We start from the raw sequence: 25,384 nt of genomic DNA, 5'->3' as shown, positions 1-25,384 counted from the left end.
TGGTAGTTGGTAAGTTTGGCAACAAGTATGTTTCTAGCAGGTGAAAGAAAGCCTGATATGCACTGCTTTAAGATGCATCTTTCACATAAGGAAGACATGCTAATTAGATGTAGATAGCACTTTTCAGGCACTTGACCTCACTTGGTAGTTAAGTTGATATTCAGATGTATACTTAATGGAGAAACATTAAATTATATAGTGACTTCAAGTCATGTTCTCACAGAACATCTGTGTTCCATAAGCTAAATCCAAATGTTCCCTGCTAAAATCAAATAATGATGCCATCTATCCAGTTCAGAGAAAAAAGATTTAATAGATTAAAGTTAATAGATTGAATTTTCTCAATTTTAAGGTTTTCCACAGTAAATTTTCCATAAGCTTTTGTTGTCCATTACTTGTCTGAATGCCAGGAGAAAAAAAGGCTTAAAAACTATAAAATATTATGCCTACGTAAAGTTAGAAAATTTTAAACTGTTGATCAGTTCAATATAACATAATGGTTTATGGAAATATGCTTAGAGTTTGCTCTTATACTGCTTAAGAGCCACATTTTCTCATAGTAAATTTGTTTCTGGTTCATATTATAGAATTCAGTATGTAAACATTTTCATGTACCCAAAAGAGCATTATGAATTTTTGATCTGTTGTTCCTATATATGTTTGAGAACCACTACATCTTTGTCTGGCTCTTAAAACTATCTTTGGGGTCCATGCCAAAGGAATGCTTTCAGATATATCATTAAGATTTGGGTTCTAAGATAAGACTACCAAATTCTATTCTACAATGAAAAATATATGGCAAGATTCCAGTATAGTTGTTACCAATGTTCCCATTTTTTTCTTTAATACTTAGCATATAAGTTAAGTATGTTGATGTTAAGGATTTTTTTATTTGCATGTTATCATTGTATTGCAATTTGGGAAAATTTGGCAATATACTTTCAGGCAGCTTTAAAATAATGCAACTTCAGCTCTTAGCACAAACAGTCCTGAGAACAATGCATTCAAATTACAGCTCAACTAGAAATAATCTAATTGAGAACTTTAAAGTTACAAAAACAAATTCTGGAAAGGTTGTAAATTAAAAAAAAAAGTTACATTTGAGGCACTACCAGACTACAGTACTTTTAAGAGTTGAAAGGACTTTGTAAAAAGAACAAACATCCAAAGCTGTGTGTGCATATGCACGCACTCCACATTGTGCTATAATGAAAAATTGTGTCCCCAAATTTTATAGCCTTAACATTTTATTGTAGCATCTCCTGCTAAAGATACCATGCTCCGCTGCAGGAGAGTTTTGGTAATTGTTATAAAGCATTGGTACAGAATTTTGTACCATAAATGGTAACGGATTCAAGAGCTTGGTTAGCAACAATTTCAAGTGACAGACAGCCCTTGGAGGGGAAAATGAAACATCAGAATTATGTTTATGATGCAAATACTAAGTCAAAGTAGCAATGATTTGATCTATTTTAGAGGGTATTCAACTTTGTAGTAGCAAATAAGGTGTAACAAAGTCTTCACAGTAGAAATAAAATATGGTGCTCTAGAAAGAAGCAGATATTCCACTTGTTAATATTGTATATAAATTGGTGAAATGTCTGCTGACAAAAATGGTGTATCACTGTATAATCTATCAACACTGACAGTCTACACTCTATACATGGTAACCTGTGATATTTAACATTTGCTACAAAAAAGTACAACAAATACTAGGAATCAACTTTTAATATTTCTGATGTCAAAAAGAATGAAGTCACTGCTGTTCTATGTTAAAAAATATGTTTACCTGCTTCCTTTTAATACAATTTATAAAGCTTTACTAAATGAAGTATTTTGTTCTAGAGAAACATGTACTGACTTATGTGAAAATAAACAGTCCCATATCTTTAAAATCTATACTTAAGTTATATATCAGAAGAGTATTTACACTTCATTATAGTACTTAAAATATTTATGCATAAATAGCTTTTGTCATTCAAGGTATGAAGATAGAGATGCGTTATAATTTACATATGCTTACCTCACAACTGAAATGTATTTATGTGAAGTTTGACAAGTTAGGAACAACAAGGGCATGCTAATCCAGAATTAATAGTAAATCAGAACAATAGTATGGATAACTGGGGCCCTATGAGTGACCAGTAAGCAGCACAGATTGAGAACTTTCTGGAATTCCTGTGGATAACAATGCCAACCAGTACCAAGTAAAACACACAGAGCAGACTGCTAAAAAACTAGAGAAGTATGTAGTAGGTACTTAAATGGAATACTGGAAAGAATTTAGCCTAATGCCTAATTGTGCTTCAGATGGGCAAAAGCTAAGATGTTACACTAAAATGGTTAACTATAACCTCTATATTTCTTGTGCTTTAGAATTCTCCTTGCATTTCCCTTAAAGTATCTTGGTTTCTTCTCCAAATGGGTTTGCTGAGGCCAATACAAGATTTAAAAATGTGCACAAATTAAGTAACTAAACCTTTGGGATCTCCTGTTCCTAATACTATTTTCAGTTACTGATTAGATAAGGTACAACATCATGTATGTTTTCCTCTAGTAGATAGGACCAAAGGCCTTTCAGAGGTCGAGGTATGATGAGAAAGGTCTCATAATCAGTCTTAGGGAATGATTACTGAAGTAGTGATTTTGTTCTAAGTTTAATTTCAATATAATGATTGTTATTAAGCCAAAGGTCCTTGCAAACCCTGTGACAGTGTCTAGAATCCTGGAAATAAGATATACAAAGAGAAATGTAGCTGAGTCACCTAAAACACTTTTTTAAATTATTCAGTTTGTAGAATTCTTTCCTACTTATGCTTCACACCAGTAACTGAATTAAGTACATAACAATCAGAAAAAAAGTACGTACTTCTTAAAATAAGAAAAATAATAGTTATCACAGAAAGTAACTCTTGTTCTACAATGCACTTTCACTTCACTTTAGAAAAAGCGTACATAAATTTAATAAATATTCCAAATCGATTTAAGGGATTTCCAGGTTTGCTGGACAACTAAATATTTTAATGTCAAAAAATATACTTAAAAATGGTTGGAATGGAGGGACTACTATAAATACCAACAATTTATTCAACATATTGATAAAAAGCACTGCATAGTATCCTATAATAAAGCAGGTCACTCCTTCAAATACAGAGAGAACAAAAGGAAAAAGCAAAAACATAACTAGAAAGAGACTTTCTATTTTTATGCCAACTACACAGGCCCCAAGTAGAAACCGATAGCTCTAACCAGTCTCCTGTGCCACTGCCCCCTGTACACTCCTGCTTTACAATCTGACTTGCTAGTAATCGTCAACTGGCATAGTTACAATGCCTGTCAACTATGAGCGGGCAGCAAAATCACTACGTAGAAGGTCACATCACTTCCAACAATTTGGCAAAGAAAAGTCTGACTGAGGTAATACAGGTGGTTGCACATGCCTACTAAGAAAACTGACACTTTTTGATAACACGATTTTTGTTTAAGGATTTGTGCTTGCCACACACAGACTGAAGCTCTGACAATTCCAATCCATGATCAACTTATTCTATATTAGGTCTAAAATTACTGCAGAGCAATTCAACATAAATGTGGTACTTCGATACCACTAGATGCTACATTGTCTGATTTAAAACCCTGGTTTATCTATCAACTAAAATTCAGGAATGATTTGCTGAGACAAATCACATCTGCTGAAGCCAGCTTATCTATTTCTTGTACTCACTGAAAACCACAGGAAAGTTACAGGAACGACATCTACAAAATTAAAAAAAAATACACATCTCGATGATTTTAAATTACCAATTGCCTGCAAAACTAATGAGCACAATTTCAAAACAATGTAAAAAAATGAGGTTGCTTATGAAGGCCATAGCTTTGGTGACAACTTAGACCCAAACTGTAGATCTGTGGTTGATCCAGACCTAACATTTTGTTCATGCCTGATGTTCCCGTTTACTTGCAGGGCTTTATGGCTACAGCGTACTCTTCACTCATTGCACACATAACAGACACCTAGAAGGGGAAAATGCAGGCAGAAAGTTATTTGGAAGGCAATACATATATAAGATACGTTATCGTATACTGGATATTTATGGATATTTTACACATTCTGACTTTGGAAAGAGGTATTCCAAGACCAGATAATCTACTTTCTTTATAATTTTCCAAAGTAAAATTTCACAGATTGTAGTTTTTAAGATGACTTCCAGGGAGCAGGGAGAATAAGAGCTATGAACGTCTCAATACTGAGTAGACGTTATACTTCTGAGAGTCATAGCAAAGACAAAGAGGAAATCACCTTCACACTGTCTCATTAAAAAAATTTTTTTTTACATTTATTTATTTTTGAGAGACAAACGGAGCATCAACAGGGGAGGGACAGAGAAAGAGGGAGACACAGAATCCGAAGCAGGCCCCAGGCTCTGAGCTAGCTGTCAGCACAGAGCCTGATGTGGGGCTCGAACCCATGAACCGTGAGATCATGACCTGAGCTGAAGCTGGATGCTCAGCCGACTGAGCCACCCAGGTGTCCCCATCCTTTCTCATTTTTAATAGTTCAGATGCCAGTCTTCAAAACAAATTTGGCATTGGCAGTGTCTACTTAGCAAAAAGTGAACTTTGATACTTTCTTTGGTAAAGGATCTCATGGGAAAATTGTCTCAAAGACATCAGTTTGAATTTCAGCAGTATATAAAGACTACATTTCATATTTGACATTTTTTGCTAACTAGTTTAGGCCACAGTTTTTATAAAAAGCAATCTCTCCTTGGGTCTTTACCTGTACATCTTCACCTGCATTGTATTTTCCTTCTATTTCTTTACCTAGTTCACCTTCTGGCAGCTTAAGATCCTCACGAACTTCACCGGTCTCTGTCAGCAGGGATAAGTAACCATCCTGAATACATATCAGCTATTAAAAAAATATATATATCATTTACAGTGATTAGATTATATCATTCTCTGTAATATTTACATAGTATACATATATATCCATTAATATATTCTTAGAGCTTAAAAATGTTAAACACACAAAAGCATAAACGATGTATAGACTAAAATTATAAGTTCACTCCTTCCTATACACTACCTTCCTCCAAATCTCTCTCTCTCTCTCTCGATATATATATAATATGCCCTGAAGCATTTATGTATATGTGGACAATACAAATATGGTTGCTTTAGAAAAAATAAATGAGAATCCAAGGTGATTCTGTCTCCAAAAGGCCTGCTCATGCCTCTTTTCAAGAAATTAGTAACTTGGAATAAAATCTGACGTGCCTTAGGTTGTTGGGGGGAATGGGATGTTTGTTTCCTTTGCCTTCCTTTGGCTGTCTACATGCATATGTCAATCCTTTCTGGAGAGGCTGCGTCTTCTTCTCATTCCCATGATGAACTTGTCTTCTCCCCTGCCCTAGGCCAGAGGCACTGATGTGCAGCAGGTTTCTTCAGTCATCAGCTATGACCTTCCCACCAACAAGGAAAACTATCCATAGAATTGGTCCTGGTGGACGATTTGGCCATAAGGGTGTGGCCATTTACATGGTGACAGAAGAAGACAAGAGGACTCTTCGAGATATTGAGACCTTCCACAAATCTTCAATTGAGGAGACGCTCGTCAATGTTGCTGACCTCATCTGAAGGGCTGTCCTGTTCCCTAGCCCTATCCAGGATTCAGGCCCTGGGGGGCTGAAGAGGAGCAGGGGTGGGGAGGGAAGGGAGCCATGGGATGGACATCTTGTTAGTTTTTTTTCTTTTCTTTGAATAAATGTCACTTTTTGTATCAAAAGAAAAAAAACATAAATGGGAAATTACAGGTATTTTTCAGCAAGTTGTTTTCACTTAACGATGTCTTAGAAATCTTTCCAAATTGGAAACTACAGGCCTACCTTGGTCTCTAACTACTTCAAACTGCATAGATTATAACTGATTAAACTGTCTTCCTATTAATGGGCATAAAGTTAATTTTAGTTTTCCATGATTATAATGTGTTTTATAATTTGATTATGAACAAAATTCGGTAGAAAACTTTTGGTGTCCAGTTTACTACATTAGACATTTTTTCAAGACAAATATTTGCTTGTTGATGACATTAATGAGACAAACCCAGTTTCACGTATGAAAAGACACAGTTTTGATACCACTTTTTTTTTATTATAGTACAGCCAGGCTGTACTCATTTATTCTAAAAGGATAGCTACCATCAGTATGCCTAGACTTCTTTTTTACTTTATTTAAATTTTAGTTAATGTATAGTGTAGTGTTGGTTTCAGGAGTAGAATTCAGTGATTTATCACTTAAATAAATACAACATCCAGTGCTCATCACAAGTGGGCCTTCGTACTGTCCATCACCTATCCAGCCCATCTTCCACCCACTTCCATCAATCCTCAGTCTCTTCTCTCCCCTCTGCCTTCCCATATGTTCATCTGGTTTTGTTTTTTAAATTTGTTTCTTAAATTCCACATATGAGTGTCTACTGATGGGAATGCAAACTGGTATAGTCACTTCCACTCTGGAGAACAGTATGGAGGTTCCTCAAAAAACCAAAAATAGAACTACTCTCCCATCCAGCAACAGGTGCCCAGACTTCTAACAGATTTTATAAAAGGCAATTATTCAGAAATCAGAGATGCTAACATTGACAAACACAAAAGAGTCGAAGATACCGCCGTTTACTGCTGTGACACACAAGCTCCTCTCTATGGCACTACCAGATCTGGCTATGGTTTCCCACAGATATCTCACCAGATTGCAGCTTTTGCACAAGCTTAAAATCTCAAAAACAGAAAACCATCCTCAAAGCAACCACAAACACTTTTAATTCATCTTAACATCACTCAAACATTTGTGAGGTGGTTGGTAAAGAACTGGGAAACAAGGAGGTTGAGGCAGAAGTGCAGTTTTTTTCTTTGATTGTACCAATCTTTATATACACTACAAAGTGATCACCAAAATAAATCTAGTTACCATCCATCACCATACAATTGATCTCCTTTACCCATTTCACTCATTCCCCAATCCCCTTCACCTCTAATAACCAACCACCAATCTGCTCTTTTTTACATTCCACATGTAAGTGAAATCATACAGTATTTCTCTTTCTCTCTCTGACTTATTGCACTTAGCATAATACTTCAAGTTCCATCCAGGTTGTTGCAAATGTCAACATTTCCCGGGGTGCCTGGGTGGCTCAGGTGGTAAAGCTTCTGACTTTGGCTCAGATCATGATCTCATGGTTTGTGAGTCTGAGCCCTGTGTCAGGCTTTGTACTGTCAGCTCAGAGCCTGGAGCCTGTTTCAGATTCTGTGTCTCCCTCTCTGTACCCCTCCTCTGCTTGCACTCTCTTTCTCCAAAATAAATAAACATTTTTTTAAAAAGTCAACATTTCCTTTTTTTATGACAGAGTAGTTGTCAGTTGCATATGTATATTACATCTTCTTAATCCATTTACCCATTAATGGATATTTAGGCTGTTTCCATATCTTGGGTATTGTAAATAATACTGCAATGAACATCTGGGTGCATATAGCTTTTGAGATTAGTGTTTTCATACCCAGAAGTGGTATAACTGGATCATATGGTAGTTCTACTTTTACTTTTTGAGGAACCTCCATACTCTTTTCCATAGTGGCAATACCAATTTAAATTCCCACCAACAGTCCAAGAAGTTCCTTTTTCTCCAGATCTTTTCCAATACTTGTTACTTTTTGTCTTTTTGATAATAACTATTCTAACAGGTATGAGGTGATATCTCATTGCGGTTTTGATTTGGATTTCCCTGGTAATTAGTAATGTTGAATATCTTCTCAGGTACCTGTTGGCCATCTGTGTATCTTCTTTGGAAAAATTTGTTTTGATCCTCTGCCTATATTTTAATCAAACTGCTTGGGTTTGTTGTTGTTGTTTTTTGCTACTGAGTTCTTTATATGTTTTGGACATTAACCCTTTATCAGATATATGATTTCCAAATATTTTCTCCCCTTCAGTAGACTGCCTTTTCATCTTGTTGATGATTTCCTTTGCTGTACAGAGCATTTTAGTTTGCAGTCCCACTCATTTATTTTTGCTTTTGCTGCCTTTGCTTTTGGGGTCAGATCCAAAAATTTAATGCCAAGACCAATGTCAAGATGCTTACTACAAATGTTTTCTTCTACTTTTATGGTTTCAGGTCTTATACTCAAGTCTTTAACCAATTTTGAGTTAATTTTTGTGTATGGTGTAAGATAATCTAGTTTCATTCTTTTGCATGTGGCTGTCTGGTTTTCCCAACATCATTTATTGTATAATTCTAAATAACCACTAGCTTACAAGGCAGATCTTTTTGATTTTGGCTTTTTTAGCAGTTCCCCAAAGTTGAACTTGTCTATTTCGAGAATTAAAGGTTCCCACTGCCATTAGTGACTGAAACATAAAAGCCAAATAATACTACTACTGATACTTTGATATTTATTTACATAATGGTGGTATTTTATTTTTAAAGAGTCAAAGATTTATCATTTAAACCGTGGGATCAAATATAATGCATTTCAAATAAAATATGTATAGATATATTATAAAATATCTAATAAAACAACATATTTAAAAAATTAAACATCTTGTAAAAATAAATTGCTATATGAAATAAAGTTAAAATTTTCAAAAATAAAACTGTAGAAAATAAAATTAAATAATGAAAATTATTTGATCATTTTACATAAATTATTTAAAAATTTTCAGATATTCAGTAAAGTTACAAAAAATACATCGAAATCCATTATATTTCCCCTAGATTCACCCATTGTTAACATTTAATATGTGCATTTTCTCTCTCTGTATATAGGAATACATAAAATACATATAATACACATTCTTGTTCTTTTCTTTTTACTAAACCATTTGAGAGTATATTTCAAATATTAAGACTCTTTAGCAATAAACACTTCAATGTGTTATCCCCAAGAAAGACATATTCTTATATAACCAGCTTATTTTTTAAAATTAGGAAATTCAATATTGCTAAAATATTATTTATATACAGTCCATATTCAAATTTACCAATTGTTCCAATATTGTCTTTTATAGAAACTATTTCCTCCCAACTCCAGGTTCATACCTTGTACATATTTGGTATGGATATGTGCATGAAGACCACCACAGCACAATAAATATAACTGAAAAGGCCCACAGAGTGAAATTTCTTAAATGAACAGAAATAAGTATTATATGGTGACTTGATAACAAAGGGGTATGATCACTGAGTACTTACCATGCAAGGTACTGTTGTAAGTACTAACTAAGTAAACCTCACAGTGATCCCATGAGGAGTTTATTATTCCTATCTTTATTTTATAAATAATGAAAAAAAGACAAGAGGTAAAGGAACTTGCCAACCGAGGTCACGTAATTAGTAAGTGTTAAAGTAAGGATTCAGACCCAGCCCGTCTGGCGTGAGTCATTCTCTTAGCCATGATACAATATAGACTACATACCATACACTAAGATGAGGAAAGTGAAGCACTTGTTCTGAGTGCAAAATTTAAGGTGTCACCAGAAAAACTCATCAGTGATCCCATATTTTAAAGCTAAAATTAATACAAGAATTTCATGATGAACAAAGTATCAAAATTTTAAATAAAGACAAAATTTGAATTATTTTTCCTTTTGCTTTAGCCTGCTATGTGGCTTGACATTGTTAGTGGTCCTGTTTTTATTTAAAATTTTGTGCTCTAGGGGCATCTAGGTGGCTTAGTCACTTAAGTGTCCCACTTCTGATTTCCACTTAAGTCATGATATCATGCATGGTTCATGGGATAGAGCCCTGAGTTGGGCTCTGCACTGACATCACGGAACCTGCTTGGGATTCTCTATCAAAATAAATAAACCGAAAAAAAATTTTTGTGTTCTAGGCAAGGGCCTTACTTACCTCATTCCCCTTACCCTGGTCTGGGTCCTGCTGTATCCCCAAATAAAATCCAAACCAAATTTTTCCTTTATTTTAAATCTGAAGCTCCAATCAATGACTAATTTTTAAAAAATTTTTTAAAACATTTATTTATTTATTTATTTTTGAGAGACAGAGAGAGACAGATCATGAGCAGGGAGGGCAGAGAGAAAGGGAGGCACAGAATCAGAAGCAGGCTCCAGGCTCTGAGCTGTCAACCCAGAGACCGACGTGGGGCTCGAACCCACGAACTGTGAGATCATGACCTGAGCTAAAGTCGGACGCTCAACCTACTGAGCCAACCACGCGCCCCAATGACTGACTAATTTTTAAAAATATTTATTTTTGAGAGAGAGAGATATCACACATGCATGGAGGAGGGGCAGAGAGAGAGAGAATCTGAAGCCATTATTAGCACAAGACCTGAGCCGAAATCAAGAGTCACATGCTTAACTGACTGAAAGGACTTAAACGGAAAAATTTGGTTTGGATTCTATTTGGGGATACAGCAGGGTCTAGACTAGGGAAAGGGGAACAGGTTAAGTGAGGCCTTTGCCTAGAGCACATTTTTTTTTACCATTAGTCAATCTCCTAGGTACCCCAATGATTGGCTAATCTGATCATGGTAGTAATTATATGAATTACTGATACTATCTTTCTGAAACACTCAAAGGCAAAAACGTTCTATATTGAATGCATATTAATGTATAAATGAATAGTGAATATTCAAAGCATTCGTATGTTAAGGATGAAAACATAAATCCATTTTTGGCAAAAGAAAAGTCTATGCTTAGCCCTAGCTGCACTATCCTTACTTTAATGAATAATCACATATGCATTTAACAAATGTTTATTGAGCACCCACTATAAGCCATGTCTAAATTAGGTGCTCCAAGCATAATGGAATGATTAAATGGAATTTTTATACAAGAAAAGGGGGAGCAGAAAAGGACTACTTTTTGGTACATAATTACTTATGAGGCAATTATGGCATACGTTTTGTCATTTAATTCTCCCATTATCCTTCCTTTCTGGATGGGAAGACTGAGGCTCAGAGAGATTGTATAATTTGTCCAAGGTCATCCAGCTAGAAAGTAGCAGAATGAGATCCAAACCCAAATTTGCCTGACTAAAAAAAAAAACAAACAACAACCCATATGCTATTATTATAATAAGACAATTCAAATGTCTACAAAGACTCCAAAGGAACCTAGAAAACATTTATAAATGGGCAAGTGAAAATATAAAACTTGTTAGATTAAAAATGTAAAAACACATTACATGTGAACAAAGTAAAAGGAAATCATATGGGAATTGCAGTTGATGGTAATATGCTCTAAAAATTATATAATGCAATAAAAGATAGAGCAAGAAGTCAGTTTAAAATGAATTTTAAAAATCTAGGTATGACACTTGTATTTTTCACTGTGTAAAATATAACAGAAAAGAGTTCTATATATGGTATGCTTGCCACTGAGATTGAAGACTTACAGGAGAGACTTTAGTTATGATTAATCTGAGCTCCCACATCCTATGAGGTCAATAGTTTGGTTACCATCAATTCTCCCAAACCAACGAAATGTTATCATTACACATGACCTATCCAAATGTATAATTGAGACTAAAACTTGGAAGTTTATACCTATAATTTAAGAAAAGGTCATGGCATGGTCACTGAATGTAAATAAAACAATTACATAGTTTTATATTTTCTTTTTCTTTCTTAAAAAAATATTTTTTATGCTTTTTATTTATTTTTGAGAGACAGAGAGAGACAGTGTGAGCAGGGGAGGGTCAGAGAGAGAGGAAGATACAGGATCTGAAGCAGGGTCCAGGCTCCGACCTGTCAGCAAAGAGCCTGATGCAGGACTCGAACCCATGAACCGCAAGATCATGACCTGAGCCGAAGCCAGACATTTAACCGACTGAGCCACCCAGGCACCCCTGTATTTTCTTTACTGTATCAAGTGGCTATGTACCTTACGTTTTATATTAGTGGCTTTCGACTGACTTCTGTATTTAAGAATACCAAATTCTGACTCACATTCATTAACATACAAACTTGGTTGGTGGAACATGAATTCCAATGACTCTGTGGAAGTCTTAGGTTTGAGAAGTGAAAAGAAATAAAATACCAGGAAGGGAGTCATCTACATTTGAAATATTACAACAAAGAGAATAGCAGTTTTACTAAACGTTGGACTTATTTAATCACAAAATGCAGTCACTTGATCTGAGAAACAATAAAACATGTTCAACTTTTCAAAAATTCAAAATGTTAAAATAGTAGCAAATTAGTAATAAATATAGATAAGGTGCAAGTATTAAATATCACTATTTTTCCAAGTTTTAGGCTAAGTGGTGCCTAATATTTGGTTATAAAAACCTACAAAAATACTCCCAGGTTTTGTTAAATTACAGTTGTAGTATGAATGTATTTGCAACTTTAAGAAACAACCTTATTTTACAGGAAATTAGTACTCACTTGATAATCATTTCTCTTAATATTTGGAACATCCATGTTGTGAGTAGAGGGACAAATATCTTCATATTTTTTTCCCGTGAAAATATCAATTCCAACAAGGTGAACCTAACAGAAAAGGGAGAACAGGAAACCTGTTTAATCTTTGCCAAGTATATCACTCATTACATACACAAGAGCACAATACCAAAGCTGATTATGACAGATTCTTTCTCCTTCCAAGGTCATCTAAATTTATTTTCTTAAAAAAAAAATGTAGTGGCCATTGAACTGTGAAGCAGTGAACCAAACTAAACAGTTTCATGACATATCCAGACTCAATATCATATATAGCCCAGTAATTCAATGATAAGAGTGCATAAGAGAAATGGTTATGTAGGAACAGGTTTTCTCATCTGAATAGATATTCTAAGTCACCAGGATTTCAGGAAAGTTTGATTTCCCAGTTAATGAAACATTATAAGGGCCCCAAAAGGAAATGCTATTTCAGTATCTAAAGCAATAGCTGGTCACTCAGTAATTGTGGGAAGAAAAAATTGTGATTATTACAAAGTTATAAATATGTAAATCTCATGTTCCGCACAGTAATGCAAATGATCAAAAACCCCAACGCACAGAGACCTGGAAGGGCACTTACCTTGGCATGACCGTGCTTTCCAGTCTTGGAAGTTGACATCTCCACTATTTTGCATGGTCGTCCTTTGAGAACCACGAAGCCGTTTTTGCGCAGGGCCGAGCACTGCATTGGGTAAGTGCTGGAAGCCCCAGCATCTCCAGTAGTGAAATCAATTTCATCCGCCATGGTGGGCTGGAGAGATGCTAGCTTTTCCCAGGGAACTACGCAAAAAGTTTGTGTTTGCGTTTTAACAACGGGAACACAGGCAGGGAAACACCACATTTCGGACAGGTTACGTACCAAACATCATGGATCTATTATTTTTTCATTTATAGAACACCCACCCAAGAATAGGAGACACTTTCTAACTTCGGCCTCTACAAACTTTTCCATCCATTGGTAGGGAGGTAAGGAGGGAGATCGCGGATGAGCTCCTAGGGGGTGGGGGACACCCGCCCTGGGCACTCGCCGGCGCGGGGAGCAGCAAATCTCTGCCCCCATCGTCCCACCGCAGGAGAAGCCGGCGACCTTCCCGCACCGCGCCACCCGGCCCTCTGCCGCCACCCTTATCCCCACTGCGGGGGACCCAGCCCAGGCCGCACATCCTCGAGAAGGATGGGGATAACAGGACCTGGTCAAGAGCACCTGGCCCTCAGGCAGCGGGCGTGCACCCCGCCCTACAGCCTGCGGCGCCGTCGCCCCGGCCTCTCAGGCGCCCTCTCGTCCTGCCGGCATCCCCGGCCCGGCCCGGCCCCGCAAGGGCCTGAGCCCCGGCGGGTCCCGCGCTCTCCTCCGTTCCCCCATCCATCCTTCCTCCTTCCCTCATTCTGGACTCGGCTCCGGTCGCCTTCTCCGGCCCTGCCTCGCTCCAGTCCCGGCCCTACTAGCTTTTACCCATGCCTTCACCTTTCAGCAGGGAAAGAGCTCCTTTCGCCTGCGCACCGGCGCCGATCCCCTACAGCTGCGGCAGCGGCAGCGGTGGCGGCGGCGGCAGCGGTGGCTGCCCCGGCAGTTCCAAGAGACGGGGCGGGGCCGCCACACTTTCCACACCCCGGCCTCCCCGCCCTTTCCCGCCCCCACCACAGCCCCACTTCCGGGATAGGTCCCGGCGCGTCACAGGCAACGCCCTCTTGGGCTACCATTGGCTACACCGTTCACGAGGTCCCGCCCAGTCACGTGAAGAGCGCCCTGGCAACCCCACGTGCTGCGGATTAGTGCACTTCCGGCGTGAAGAGCACTTTTTAGAGTCCGAATGCTGAGGGTGAACTTTAAGGCAAGGAAACTTGCTACCTCAAACTTTTATGTTGGTTGCACTCGGGTTCAAGTTGAAGTCAACAGGAGCCGAACCACGCGTTCTGTGGCCCCTGCCTTCGTGTGCGTGGTGGTTGTAACGTGACAGTTGTCAGGACGTGCGAGGGACACGAATTCAACGCATGGCCTGCGTGGTTGTAGCAGGAGCTTTGGGGTCGAACCTGGCCCAGGTTTGTGGTCGAAAGCACACTTGTTCCTCGAGGAAGAGCCGAAGTGCAGTATTTTATTACCGGCTCGTAACCTGTCGGCTCACAGGGGACCCCAGCCATCCGTGACGAGATTCTGGCAGTGCCTGCCACTGGGTGCCTGGGCAGAGTCAGCAGCGCCTCAGGCTGAGACATCTGCGAACCAAACAGCAGCAGTGAAACCACCCAGCTCATTGGTCACGCTAGGCTGTTCCGGAGTTGTGGAGGTGAATGGTGAACGCCTATCTTCTTCCTACTTCCTGGTCCCGTCCAGAAACTCAGACCAGTCCAGTTCTGACAAACTCGGCTCTTCTTTCCTCTTGGCATTGGAATTTGAGTTTGAGGTATGTTCAAACCTTAGTAGAGTTTTTGGGTTGTCTTCCAAATCGAGCAGGAGCCAGTAGAGACTTGACTAGGAATAAGGACCAAGGTTCTTTAAAAGCGATGTGCTCCCTTGTGTTCCATTTCACAAGGCACTACATTCTCCCACCTTGGAGAGGTGACCTAAGCTTCCTGTATGTTGTCCTGAAGTTTTGTATTGCTGTCTTTTGAATAGCAAATCACGTTTCTCACGTTACCATGTGGCTCTACAGTTGGCACAGATATTTGACACATGTTGAATTTAATCTTTATCATAAGCAAGTGAACTCCCATAAACTGAATTCAGCTTCTAGCTAACATATGAAATAATCAAATTAGAACCCTGGTTCATGAGTCCAGTTGGCTTTTCCTTACATCGCCTAACCTATCCCTGTCTAATGTTACTAGAATGATTGCTAATATATAAAGAGTATTTATGTGAGTAGGTAGGGCATTAAATGTTTTATGTGCATTATTCCTTTGATCGTAACTGTTACCTGTTTTTTAACCTCAGGTTTATTTTTATTATTTTTTTTAATCTTTATTTTTGAGAGAGAGAGCATGAACAGGGGAGAAACAGAGAAAGGGGGAGACCCAGAATCTGAGGCAGGCTCCAGGCTCTGAGCTGTCAGCACAGAGCCCAACACAGGCCTTGAACTCCGGAACAGTGAGATCATGACCTAGGCCAAAGTCCGGTGCTTAACTGACTGAGCCAGCCAGGTGCCCCTATTTTGTGAGTTTTGAAAAACATAGGCAGTTATATAACTACCACTTTAATCAAGATGAAGAATATTTCCCTCATTCTAAAAGTTTCCTCCTGCTTTTTTGTCGTCTCTTCCCCTTCACCTAGCCCCTGGAAACCATTAACAACTACTCTTTTATCTACATTTTTAATTGTGGGAAACAAAGCAGAGAAAAGTATTTTGGCCAGACTTACACAGCTAGTAAATCAGAGAGCCAAGGTTGAACTCTAGGCATTTTGGCTTTATCATTACTGCTTTCACTACCACTATATTCACATAAGATTTGGACCTAGAATCAAATGATTCAGATTCATTCATTCAACAAATACAGCCAATTCTCATAAAGTTACTGGAACACTGAATCAGCAAATACTGAACCATTGCTCCTAGGGGAAATGCAGAATTAGGTGCTTGTGAGTCTCTGGTCACAACATTTTTGTGAACTGACCAATATATAATCTTGCTTCATGTGTTTAGGTGTTCAGTTTCACCTTATTTAATACATATTGATTCATTAACATTTAACACACAGCCAACAGCACTGTAATTATTATGCCTGAATGGGGTTTATCTGACACATGTATTTTCTCCATAAGGTCCATCACAGCCTTCTTGTGTTTAGAAGCACCAGACAGCATTTCAGCACTGTGCTTCAGGGCCATTTTAAACAGCCAAGTCACCAACAAAAGTCCCCAAAATGTGAAAAGTGGTGCTAATAGACTGAAAAGAAACACTTGTTTAGTTTGACAGGTGTAACAAGAAGGCATAGCATCACCTTGTTTGACCTCAGCTAGGAAGATATGCGTTGGATGATTTCTATCTTTTACTGTTCTGTGTTTGTCCATAACTGTGAAAGCACTGCTAGTACTGATTATAAGTAAACTGAATCCATAGGCAAAGTCACAAATATGGGATCCATGAATAATGGGGATTCACTGTTTTTATTTTAATACCCTTAGCCCTGGAATTACCATGTTGACCAAGACAGCCCCCTGTTCATTAGATGCTTGGAGTCTACTATAGATGCAATTTAGCAATTTTAACAGATAAATACAAATAAATAACTACAGGGTGCTGAAAAAAAGGATCTCTTCCTCATCTAGTCTGGGTATGATCCAATAGAAATATGATGTAAGCCACATATAATTTTGAGTTTTGTTATAACCATATTTAAAAAGTTAAAGAGGTAAAATTCATTTCAATAATATATTTTATTTAATATACATCCAATATATCCAAACGATTTCATATATAACAAATAGAAAAATTATTATTCATATAATTCGATACTTTTTAAACTAATCCTTCAATCTCTGGTGTAGAGTACATCTCAATTCAAACTATCCATGTTTTAAGTGCTCAATAGGTATTTATTTATGATGTTACCTGTCATATTGGACACATCACAGGTCTAGAAGATTTCAAGACTGCTTCTCTAGGAATGAATATATTAATCTGACATGAAAAAAATTGATAGAAGTTAACAAGGAGGAGGGTTTTTGGAAAGGCATTTTAGGTGAAGGAATTAGGATACAAAGACTTGTAGATAAGAGAATTGTAGCATCATCCTGGACTGCAGATGTTTCAGTGTGTCTGGTGCATACTGTAAAAAGAGATGGGTGAACTTGAATTTTCTCCTAAGTAAGTTAGAAAGACACCCAAATAGTACATATAAGAAAATAATAAGAATGTAGGTTTCATTTAGAAAGACACTTTTGGTTATGATGTGGAGAATTTGGGGGAGGAGAAAATATTGGAAACAGGAAACTGATTAGAAGAAATAGTTATGTTGGTGAACAAAGATGGTGACTATGAGAACATAGAGAGGACATACTCAAGAGAATTACATGGAAAATGGAAATAATGTTATAATGAATTAAATCTTGAGGGGTCAAAATGGAAAGAGAGGCACAAGGGTGTGAGAAGGGGATATAGTAAAAAACTGGGAGAATGATGCCACCATCCATTGATCTAGAAAATATAACAGAAAAAGCAAATTTCCAGGGAAAGTTGAGTTTACTATTGGGAAAATTGAATTTAAGGCTCCTATGGGAGGAATATATATATATATTAAATAGAAATGGATATTTGTGAATCATCAGCATATAGATGATTATTAAAGCTAAAGCAAGAGACTTAACTTCAGCTGTAAGGAAACAGACTGAAAGTGAAGGGATGCAAAAAGATAATCCATGCAGATAGAAACCAGAAGAAAGCTGAGGTAGTTATTCTTTTATAGCAGACAAAATAGACTTTAAGACAAAGACTGTCTTTAAGACAAAGACAAAGTCATGTAATTATATAGAGGTCAATCCAAAAAGAGGATATAACATTTGTAGATAATTATGCACCCAACATAGAAATGCCTAGATCCATAAGGCAGATATTAGCAGACCTAGAAGGAGAAGTAGACAACAATACAATAATAGTAGGGGACCTCAATACCCCACTTTCAACAATGGATAAATGATCCAGATAGAAAATCAGTAAAGAAGCAATGGACTTATACTACACATTAGACTAGATGTGCTTAACAGACATTTGCAAAATATTTAACTAAGAGTAGCAGAAAACATATTTCTTCTCAAATGCACATGGAACATTCTCCAGGAAAGGTCACAAAACAAATGTTAGGTCACAAAACAAATCAATACATTTAAGAAGATTGTGAGCATATCAAGTATATTTTCTGACCACAAAGGTATAAAGTTAGAAATAATTACAAGAAGAAAACTGGAAAAGTCACAAATATGTGGAGATCAAACAACATGCTACTGAATGGATCAAAGGGAAATGAAATATCTTGAGAAACATGAAAATGGAGACACACATTACCAAAGCAAAATGGAATGCTACAAAAAAGAAAAGAAAAAAAAGAACATAGAGAGGACATACTCAAGAGAATTACATGGAAAACTAAAAACCATTAAAAAAAAGATAAACAAAACAGAAAAAAACCTTTTCGTAGACTTACCAAGAAAAAAACAGAGGACTAAAAAAATTATAAATGAAAGAGGAGGCATTACAGCTGATACCACAGAAATAAGAGATGACCATGAACAATTATACTTCAAACAGTTGGACAATCTAGAAAAAATAGATAAATCTTAAAAACACAACCTACAATGACTGAATCATACCGAATAGAAAATCCGAACAGATAAATTACTAGTAAGGTGGTTGAATCAGTAATTAGAACCTCCCAACAATAACAAAAAAGTCCAGGACCAGATGGCTTCACTGATGAATTCTACCAAATATTTAAAGAATAATTAATATCAACTTTTCTTAAGCTTCCCCAAAATTTTGAAGGGTAAAATTTAAAGTTTAAAGTAAAATTTAAACTCATTTTATGAGACCATATAATACCCAAAGCAGACAAGCACACCACAAGAAAATTATAGGTCAGTATCCCTGATGAACATAGATATAAAAGTCCTTAACAAAATATTAACAAAGTAAATTCAATAGTACACTAAAGGATTGTATACCATGATCAGGTGGAGTTTATTCCAGGGGTGCAAGGATGCTTCATCATCTGGAAATCAATCAATATGATACACACCATTAACAAAATGAAGGATATAAATTATACAGTTATCTCAACAGATGTAGAAAAAGCATTTAACAAAGTTTAATATAGATTCATGATAAAATCTCTCAACAAACTGTGCATAGAGTGATTGTACCTCAATATAATAAAGCTTACATATGACAAGCCCACAGCTAATAATGAATTAAGACAAGGATACCCACTCTCACCATCTTTATTCAGCTTCTTATTAGGAAGTCCAAACAAGAGTATTTAGGTAAGAAAAAGTAATAAAAGGCATCCATATTGGAAAATAAGAAGTAAAATGATCTTTATTTGCAGATGACATTATATTTCTTGTAGGAAACCCTGAAGTTTCTACCAAAAAAAACCCGTTAGAATAAATGAATTTAGTAAAGTTTCAGGAACCAGAATTATTATGGAAAAATAGTTGTGTTTCTATATACTAGTAATGAACTATTAAAGAAATTAAGAAAACAATCCATTTATAATTGCATCAAAAAGAATAAAATTCTTAGGATTAAAATTAACAAAGTGGTAAAAGACCTATACACTGAAAACTATAAGATGTTGATGAAACAGTTGAAGACATAAATAAATGGGAATATTTTCTGTGCTCATGGATTTAATAATTAATATTATCAAAATGTCCATACTACCCAAAACAATCTACAGATTCAGTGTAGTTCCTCTCAAAATTCAAATGACATTTTTCACATAAGGAGAAACTCATTCAATTTGCATGGAGCCACAGAAGACCAAAGAACAAATCTGGAGCACCACACTTTTTGATTTCAAGCTATATTACAGAGCTACAGTAATCAAAACTCTATGGTACTGGCATAAAAACAGACACATAGATCAGTTGACTAGAAGAGGATCCCAGCCATAAACCCATATCCATATGGCCAATTAACTTACAACAAAGGAGGCATAAGTATACAATGGATACAATGGAGTATACAGTTATATACAATATAATCTTTCAGTAATTGGTGTTGAAAAAACAATAATCACATGCAAAGGAATGAAACTGGACCCAGTTTTTTGTGTATCTTACACTATACACAAAAATAATTCAAATGGTTTAAAAACTTGAACAAAAGACCCAAAACTATTAAACTTGTAGAAGAAAACAGAGAGGGTAAACTCTTGATGTTGATCTTGGCAATGTTTTGGATTTTTCACTGAAAGCAAAGAAAGCAAAGGCAAAAATAAATAAGTGGGACTATATCACAATAAAAAGCTTCAACAAAAAGAAAAGGCAACCTATATAATGGGAAGTAATATTTGTAAGTCATGCGTCTGATAAGGGATTAGTATCCAAAATATATAGAACTCACACAATTCAATAGCACAAAAACAATCTAAATGTAAAAATATGGGCAAAGGAACAGAATAGACATTTCTCAAAGTAGGTGTACAAATGGCCATCAGGTACATGAAAAGGTGCTCACATCACTAATCATTAGGGAAATGCAAATCCAAAATTATAATGAGATATTACCTCCCACTTTTAGAATGGTTATCCTCAAAAATTTAGTTGATAACCAGTGTTGGTAAGGATGTGGAAAAAAATGGAACCTTTGTGTACTGTTGGGAATGTAAAGTGGTACAGCTGCTGTGGAAAATTAAAAAAAATTAAAAATAGAACTACCATATAATCCAGAAATCCCATTTTTGGGTATATATCCAAAGGAAATGAAGACAGGACATCAAAGAGACATGTGCATTCTCATGTTCATTGCTATTCACACAATCAAGATATGGAAATAATTTAAGTGTCTGTTGATGGGTGAATGGATAAAAAGATGGGAGCACACACACATATGGCTGAATTATAATTCAAATATATAATTTAGCTATGAGAATGAAGGAAATCCTGCCATTTGCAACATAAAGATGGATCTTGAGGGCATTATCCTAAGTGAAGTAAGCCAAATGGAGAAAGACAAATACTACATTTAGATTGTTGTGGGGAGCTGCAAAGATTCAGCTGATCAGCAGCCTACAGGCAAGGAAGTGTCACTCCCTGTGGGGAGCTGCCTGAATTACAAAGATTGGCTGTCTACAGGCTAGGGAAGTGTATTTCCCGATTCAGGGACTGGAGACAGCCAGACTGGAGAGCCAGTAGAACAAAGATGGACTTCCTGAAGGCAGAAGTAGTGTTAATACCCCCCCCCCCCCCCCCGCCGCCGCAGTCTGCCAGTCTGAGCATTTTTACCGATCCCTTAGGCACTATGTTGAATTTTCTAAAATTTACTTGGAAATTTTGAGGACCTACAATAACAAAAAAATTGATCAAAATAAGAAAAATTTGGAGAAATGCAAGGTTTATTATTAAGCTATAATAGTAAAAAATAAAACTTGTAAACAAAAGATAGCCATTTTTTAAAACAGGCAGGAGAATCGGATAGACATTTCTTCAAGGACAATAGAGAAATGTCCAAAAAGCACATAACAAGATGGTCAACATCATTAGTTAATAGGGAAATGAAAATCAAAACCACAATGAAATACTACTTCCTGCCCATTAGAATGGCTATAATTTAAAAAAGAAACAAGTATTGGTGAGAATGTGGGGTAATTGGAACATTGTACATGCTAGTGGGAATGTAGAATGGTGCAGCCACTGTGCAAAGTGTTTGGTGGTTTCTCAAAAAAATTAAATTCAGAATTTTTATACAAACCAGCAACTCCACTCCTAGGTACATACTTTAGAGAATTGAAAGCAGATATTCAAACAAATACATGTACACAAGTTTCATAGCAGCACTTTCAGAATAGGCAAAATGTGGTACATTTATTTATTGAAGTATTAACCATGAAAAGGAATAAAATACTGATACATGCTTCAGTGTGAGTGAATCTCAAAAATATTATTCTATGGGAAAAAAACCAGACACAAAAGGTCATATATTCTGTAATGACATTTATATAAAATACCGAGATTAAGTAACACTATAGAGACAGAAAGCAGAATAATGTTTGCCAGGCTGGAAACAAGGATGGAATGGGGAAGAACTGCTTAATAGCTATACGGGTGTCTTTTGGGGTGATGAAAAATATTATTAGTAGAGGCATTTGTTGCATACCTTGTGAAATGTACTAAATTCCACAGATTGGTACACTCTAACCATAGATTTAGAGGCCACCTGGGTGGCTCATTTGGTTAAGTGCCCAGCTCTTGGTTTTGGCTCAAGTCATGATCTGTGGTTTTATGAGTTCAAGTCCTGCATCAGGCTCTGTGCTGTCAATATGAATCCTGCTTGGGATTCTCTCTCTCCCTGTCTCTCTCTGCCTTCCCCCACACACACTGTCTCTGTATCTCTCAAAATAAATAAACTTAAAACTAATTTTAAATGATAGTTTTTGATATGAATTTTACATCAGTTAAAAAAATGAACTTCAATCTCTACTTCATATGCTACATAAAAATTAATTGAAAATAGATTGTGGACATAAAATAAAATTTATAGAAGAAAATGTAGGAACATAGCTATATACTTTCTGAGAAGGCAAATAATTTTTAGAAGACATGGAAAGCAATAGCCATAAAAGATAAAATTATATGTTAAACTTCATCCAATGTAAAATTCCTTATCAAAATAAATGGACAAGTTATAGACTGGAAGAAAATAATAAGTTTTTAAAAAGATAGCCAAGATGCCTTTCAACAGGTGACTGGATAAGCCATCTGTGGTATTTTGACACAATGGAATATTTCTCAGTGATAAAAATAAATAAACTACCAACCATTTAAAAGACATGGATAAGCCTTAGATGCATATTGCCAAGTGAAATAATCCATTCTGAAAATGATTCCTATCATATGACCTTCTGGAATAGGCAAAACTATACAACCAGGAAAAGATCAGTTGTTGCCAGGGATTTTGGATAAGGAGGGAGAATTCAGTAGTTCAAGACATGCAATATTTTTAGGGCTGTGAAACTATTCTATATGATACTATAATGGTGAATACATGACATTATGCATTTATTAAAACCCATACAGTTTCACAGCACTAGAATGAAACAGAGTATGCAATGAAATCATTTAGGAGGTTGGGGGATTCAGGAAGGAATGCATAAGAGACAAGAGACTCTCACTCTATTACAATGTATAAAACCACTTCCTTGCCCTGTTAGCAAGGAAATAAATATCACAAGTGTATAGGAATAAGTAAATAATTGAAAAGGAAATGGAATGAAGGAAAAGAGACAAATATCCCTTACAGAAAATTTCTAAATGATTTATGTAGATGATCTGCCATAAAGGAGCTTAGCTTCCCACTGTGCATAAGTGATTATCTTCCAAAGAATATGGTATGGAAAGGGCGGAAAAGAATAACTTTATAGGGGAGAAATCTGACAATACTATCTCAGCCAGGTGGTCAATGTCAATATCAACAGTGATAAACCATATTCATAATATGTACCTTTGATATGGTGTGAAGAAAATAGCAATTTACCTCTGGGGTCTTCATCTCAAAATCCATATCCCCAGTGTAATCATGAGAAAAAATTAGAAAAATTCCATGAGAGGGATGTCTTACAAAATACTTGACCAGTACTCCTCAAAAGTGTAAAATTCACCAAAATAAAGGCTGTCTAATAAATTCACAGCCAAGAGGAGTCCAAGGAGACATGGCAAGTAAATGCACTGCAGTATCCTGGATAGGATTCTGGAACAGCAATATACATTAGGTAAAACAAAAACAAAAACAAAAACAAACCTAAGGAAATCTGAGTCTTCTATGGACGTTAGTTAACTGTAATATAAAAATACTGGTCCATTAAATTGTAACAAATGTGCAATACTAATGTAAAATGCTAATAATAGGGAAAACTGGGTAAAGGACTATATGGAAACTTTCTGTACATAGTCTCAATTTTCTGTAAATCAAACACATAAAAAAGAAAGTCTATTAAAAGTATGTGGCAGGGGTATCTAGGTAGTTCAGTGGGTTAAGCAGCCAGCTTCGGCTCAGTTCATGGTCTCATGGGTTCGTGAGTTGGAGTCCGCACGGGTCTCTCTGCTATCAGCACAGAGGCCACTTCAGATCCTCTGTGCTCCTCTCGTTCTGCCCCTCCCCCGCTCTCACTCTCTCTCTCAAAAATAAATTTTAAAAATATTAAAAACTGGTTGATCTTTTCAAAGAACCAAATTAAAAAGATGACATATTTCTATTAATGAATCCTAATGATAAATAAAAACAACAAAAAATGAGCAAATGACTTGAATAGATACTTCACAAAGGAAAAGACATGAATGCCCAATTAAGTGCATGAGTAGTTAATATCACTTGTTATTAGGGAAATGCAAAAGTAAAACTACAATGAAAAACCACTATTGACCCACTAGATTAACTAAAATTTAAAACACTGAAAAGACCAAATGTTGGTCAGGATATGTGATCCCATCCATTGTTAGTGGGATTATAAAATGGCACAACCACTTTGGGAAATATTTGACAATTTCTTATTATATAGAGCAATTCCAAGTTTAGATATATACAAGTTTAGATAACTACAAATTCTCATGTCTACAAACATGAAAATGTACAGCACCTTCGCTCATAATAGCTAAAAACTGGAAATAATCCAAATGTCTATCATTGTTTATTACATAAACTGTGTTGTATTGATAAAATGGAGCACTAGTAGGTAATAAATTGGAACAAACTATTGATAACCACAGCAGTATAGATAACTGAAAGAAGCCAGAACATGATGTTAAGTGGAAGAAGCCACAAAATAGTTCATACTGTAATGTACTTTATATGACATTCCAGAATAGACAAAAACCAATTTATGGTGGGAAAAAAAATCATAAAAAATTATTTACTCTGGGAGAGGGGTGGTATATAACCTGGGTAGGGGTATGAGAGCACTTATCTGGGTGATATAAAGGTTCTATATCTGGGCAAATGCGGGTTACCTGGGTACATGCATTTATCAAAAGTCATTATGTTATAAAGTGAAGATATGTGTATTTCAGTATGTAAATTTATTGAAATAAACTCTGAAGGGGGAAAAAACTTAAGAAATAACTGGATTTTGAATTGGTAATTTTAATAAATTGAATAATTATTTTTAAAATTCTTGAATAATTTTTGTGCTTAAAAAACTATCAACAAAGACATTACACAAAAATTCAAGATTAGATAATTTTGTCAAGAGATTTTGCTAAGAAAGGGAAAATAGAAATA

General features: G+C 36.2%; 1 protein-coding gene and 1 non-coding gene across 3 annotated transcripts; one reads left to right on the top strand and one right to left on the bottom strand.

Moving 5' to 3' along the window:
• Positions 1-288: 288 nt before the first annotated feature.
• On the bottom strand, positions 289-14,091 carry EIF5A2 (eukaryotic translation initiation factor 5A2). Of its 2 annotated transcripts, XM_029939887.1 has the most exons (6): positions 13,927-14,091; positions 13,042-13,241; positions 12,408-12,512; positions 4,781-4,912; positions 3,924-4,014; positions 289-3,756 (listed from the first exon to the last, which is right to left on the bottom strand). In XM_029939887.1, exons 2-5 carry the CDS (start codon positions 13,204-13,206, stop codon positions 3,955-3,957), a joined length of 462 nt encoding a protein of 153 aa, XP_029795747.1. In that variant the 5' UTR covers positions 13,207-13,241; positions 13,927-14,091; the 3' UTR covers positions 289-3,756; positions 3,924-3,954. The 2 variants fall into 2 exon arrangements, with proteins under 2 accessions (XP_029795747.1, XP_029795748.1); XM_029939888.1 differs by having other exon boundaries at positions 289-4,014; positions 4,825-4,912.
• LOC115293085 lies at positions 5,200-5,342 on the top strand. Its single transcript, XR_003909346.1, has one exon. It is a non-coding gene; the product is annotated as a small nucleolar RNA SNORA67 (small nucleolar RNA).
• Positions 14,092-25,384: the final 11,293 nt, after the last annotated feature.

This window comes from Suricata suricatta, chromosome 5 (genome assembly GCF_006229205.1).
Source record: "Suricata suricatta isolate VVHF042 chromosome 5, meerkat_22Aug2017_6uvM2_HiC, whole genome shotgun sequence".
Taxonomy (NCBI): Eukaryota; Metazoa; Chordata; class Mammalia; order Carnivora; family Herpestidae; genus Suricata; species Suricata suricatta.
This window is presented reverse-complemented; position numbering and strand designations above follow the sequence as displayed.

Bases quoted from the DNA above. Each gene is read 5' to 3' on its own strand.
- EIF5A2 (XM_029939887.1), bottom strand. From the start codon at position 13,206: ATGGCGGATGAAATTGATTTCACTACTGGAGATGCTGGGGCTTCCAGC. The intron at 4,913-12,407 runs GTGAGTACTAAT...TTTTTTTAATAG, and splicing joins TTAAGAGAAATGATTATCAA to CTGATATGTATTCAGGATGG. The intron at 4,015-4,780 runs GTAAAGACCCAA...TTCCCCTTCTAG, and splicing joins ATGCAGGTGAAGATGTACAG to GTGTCTGTTATGTGTGCAAT.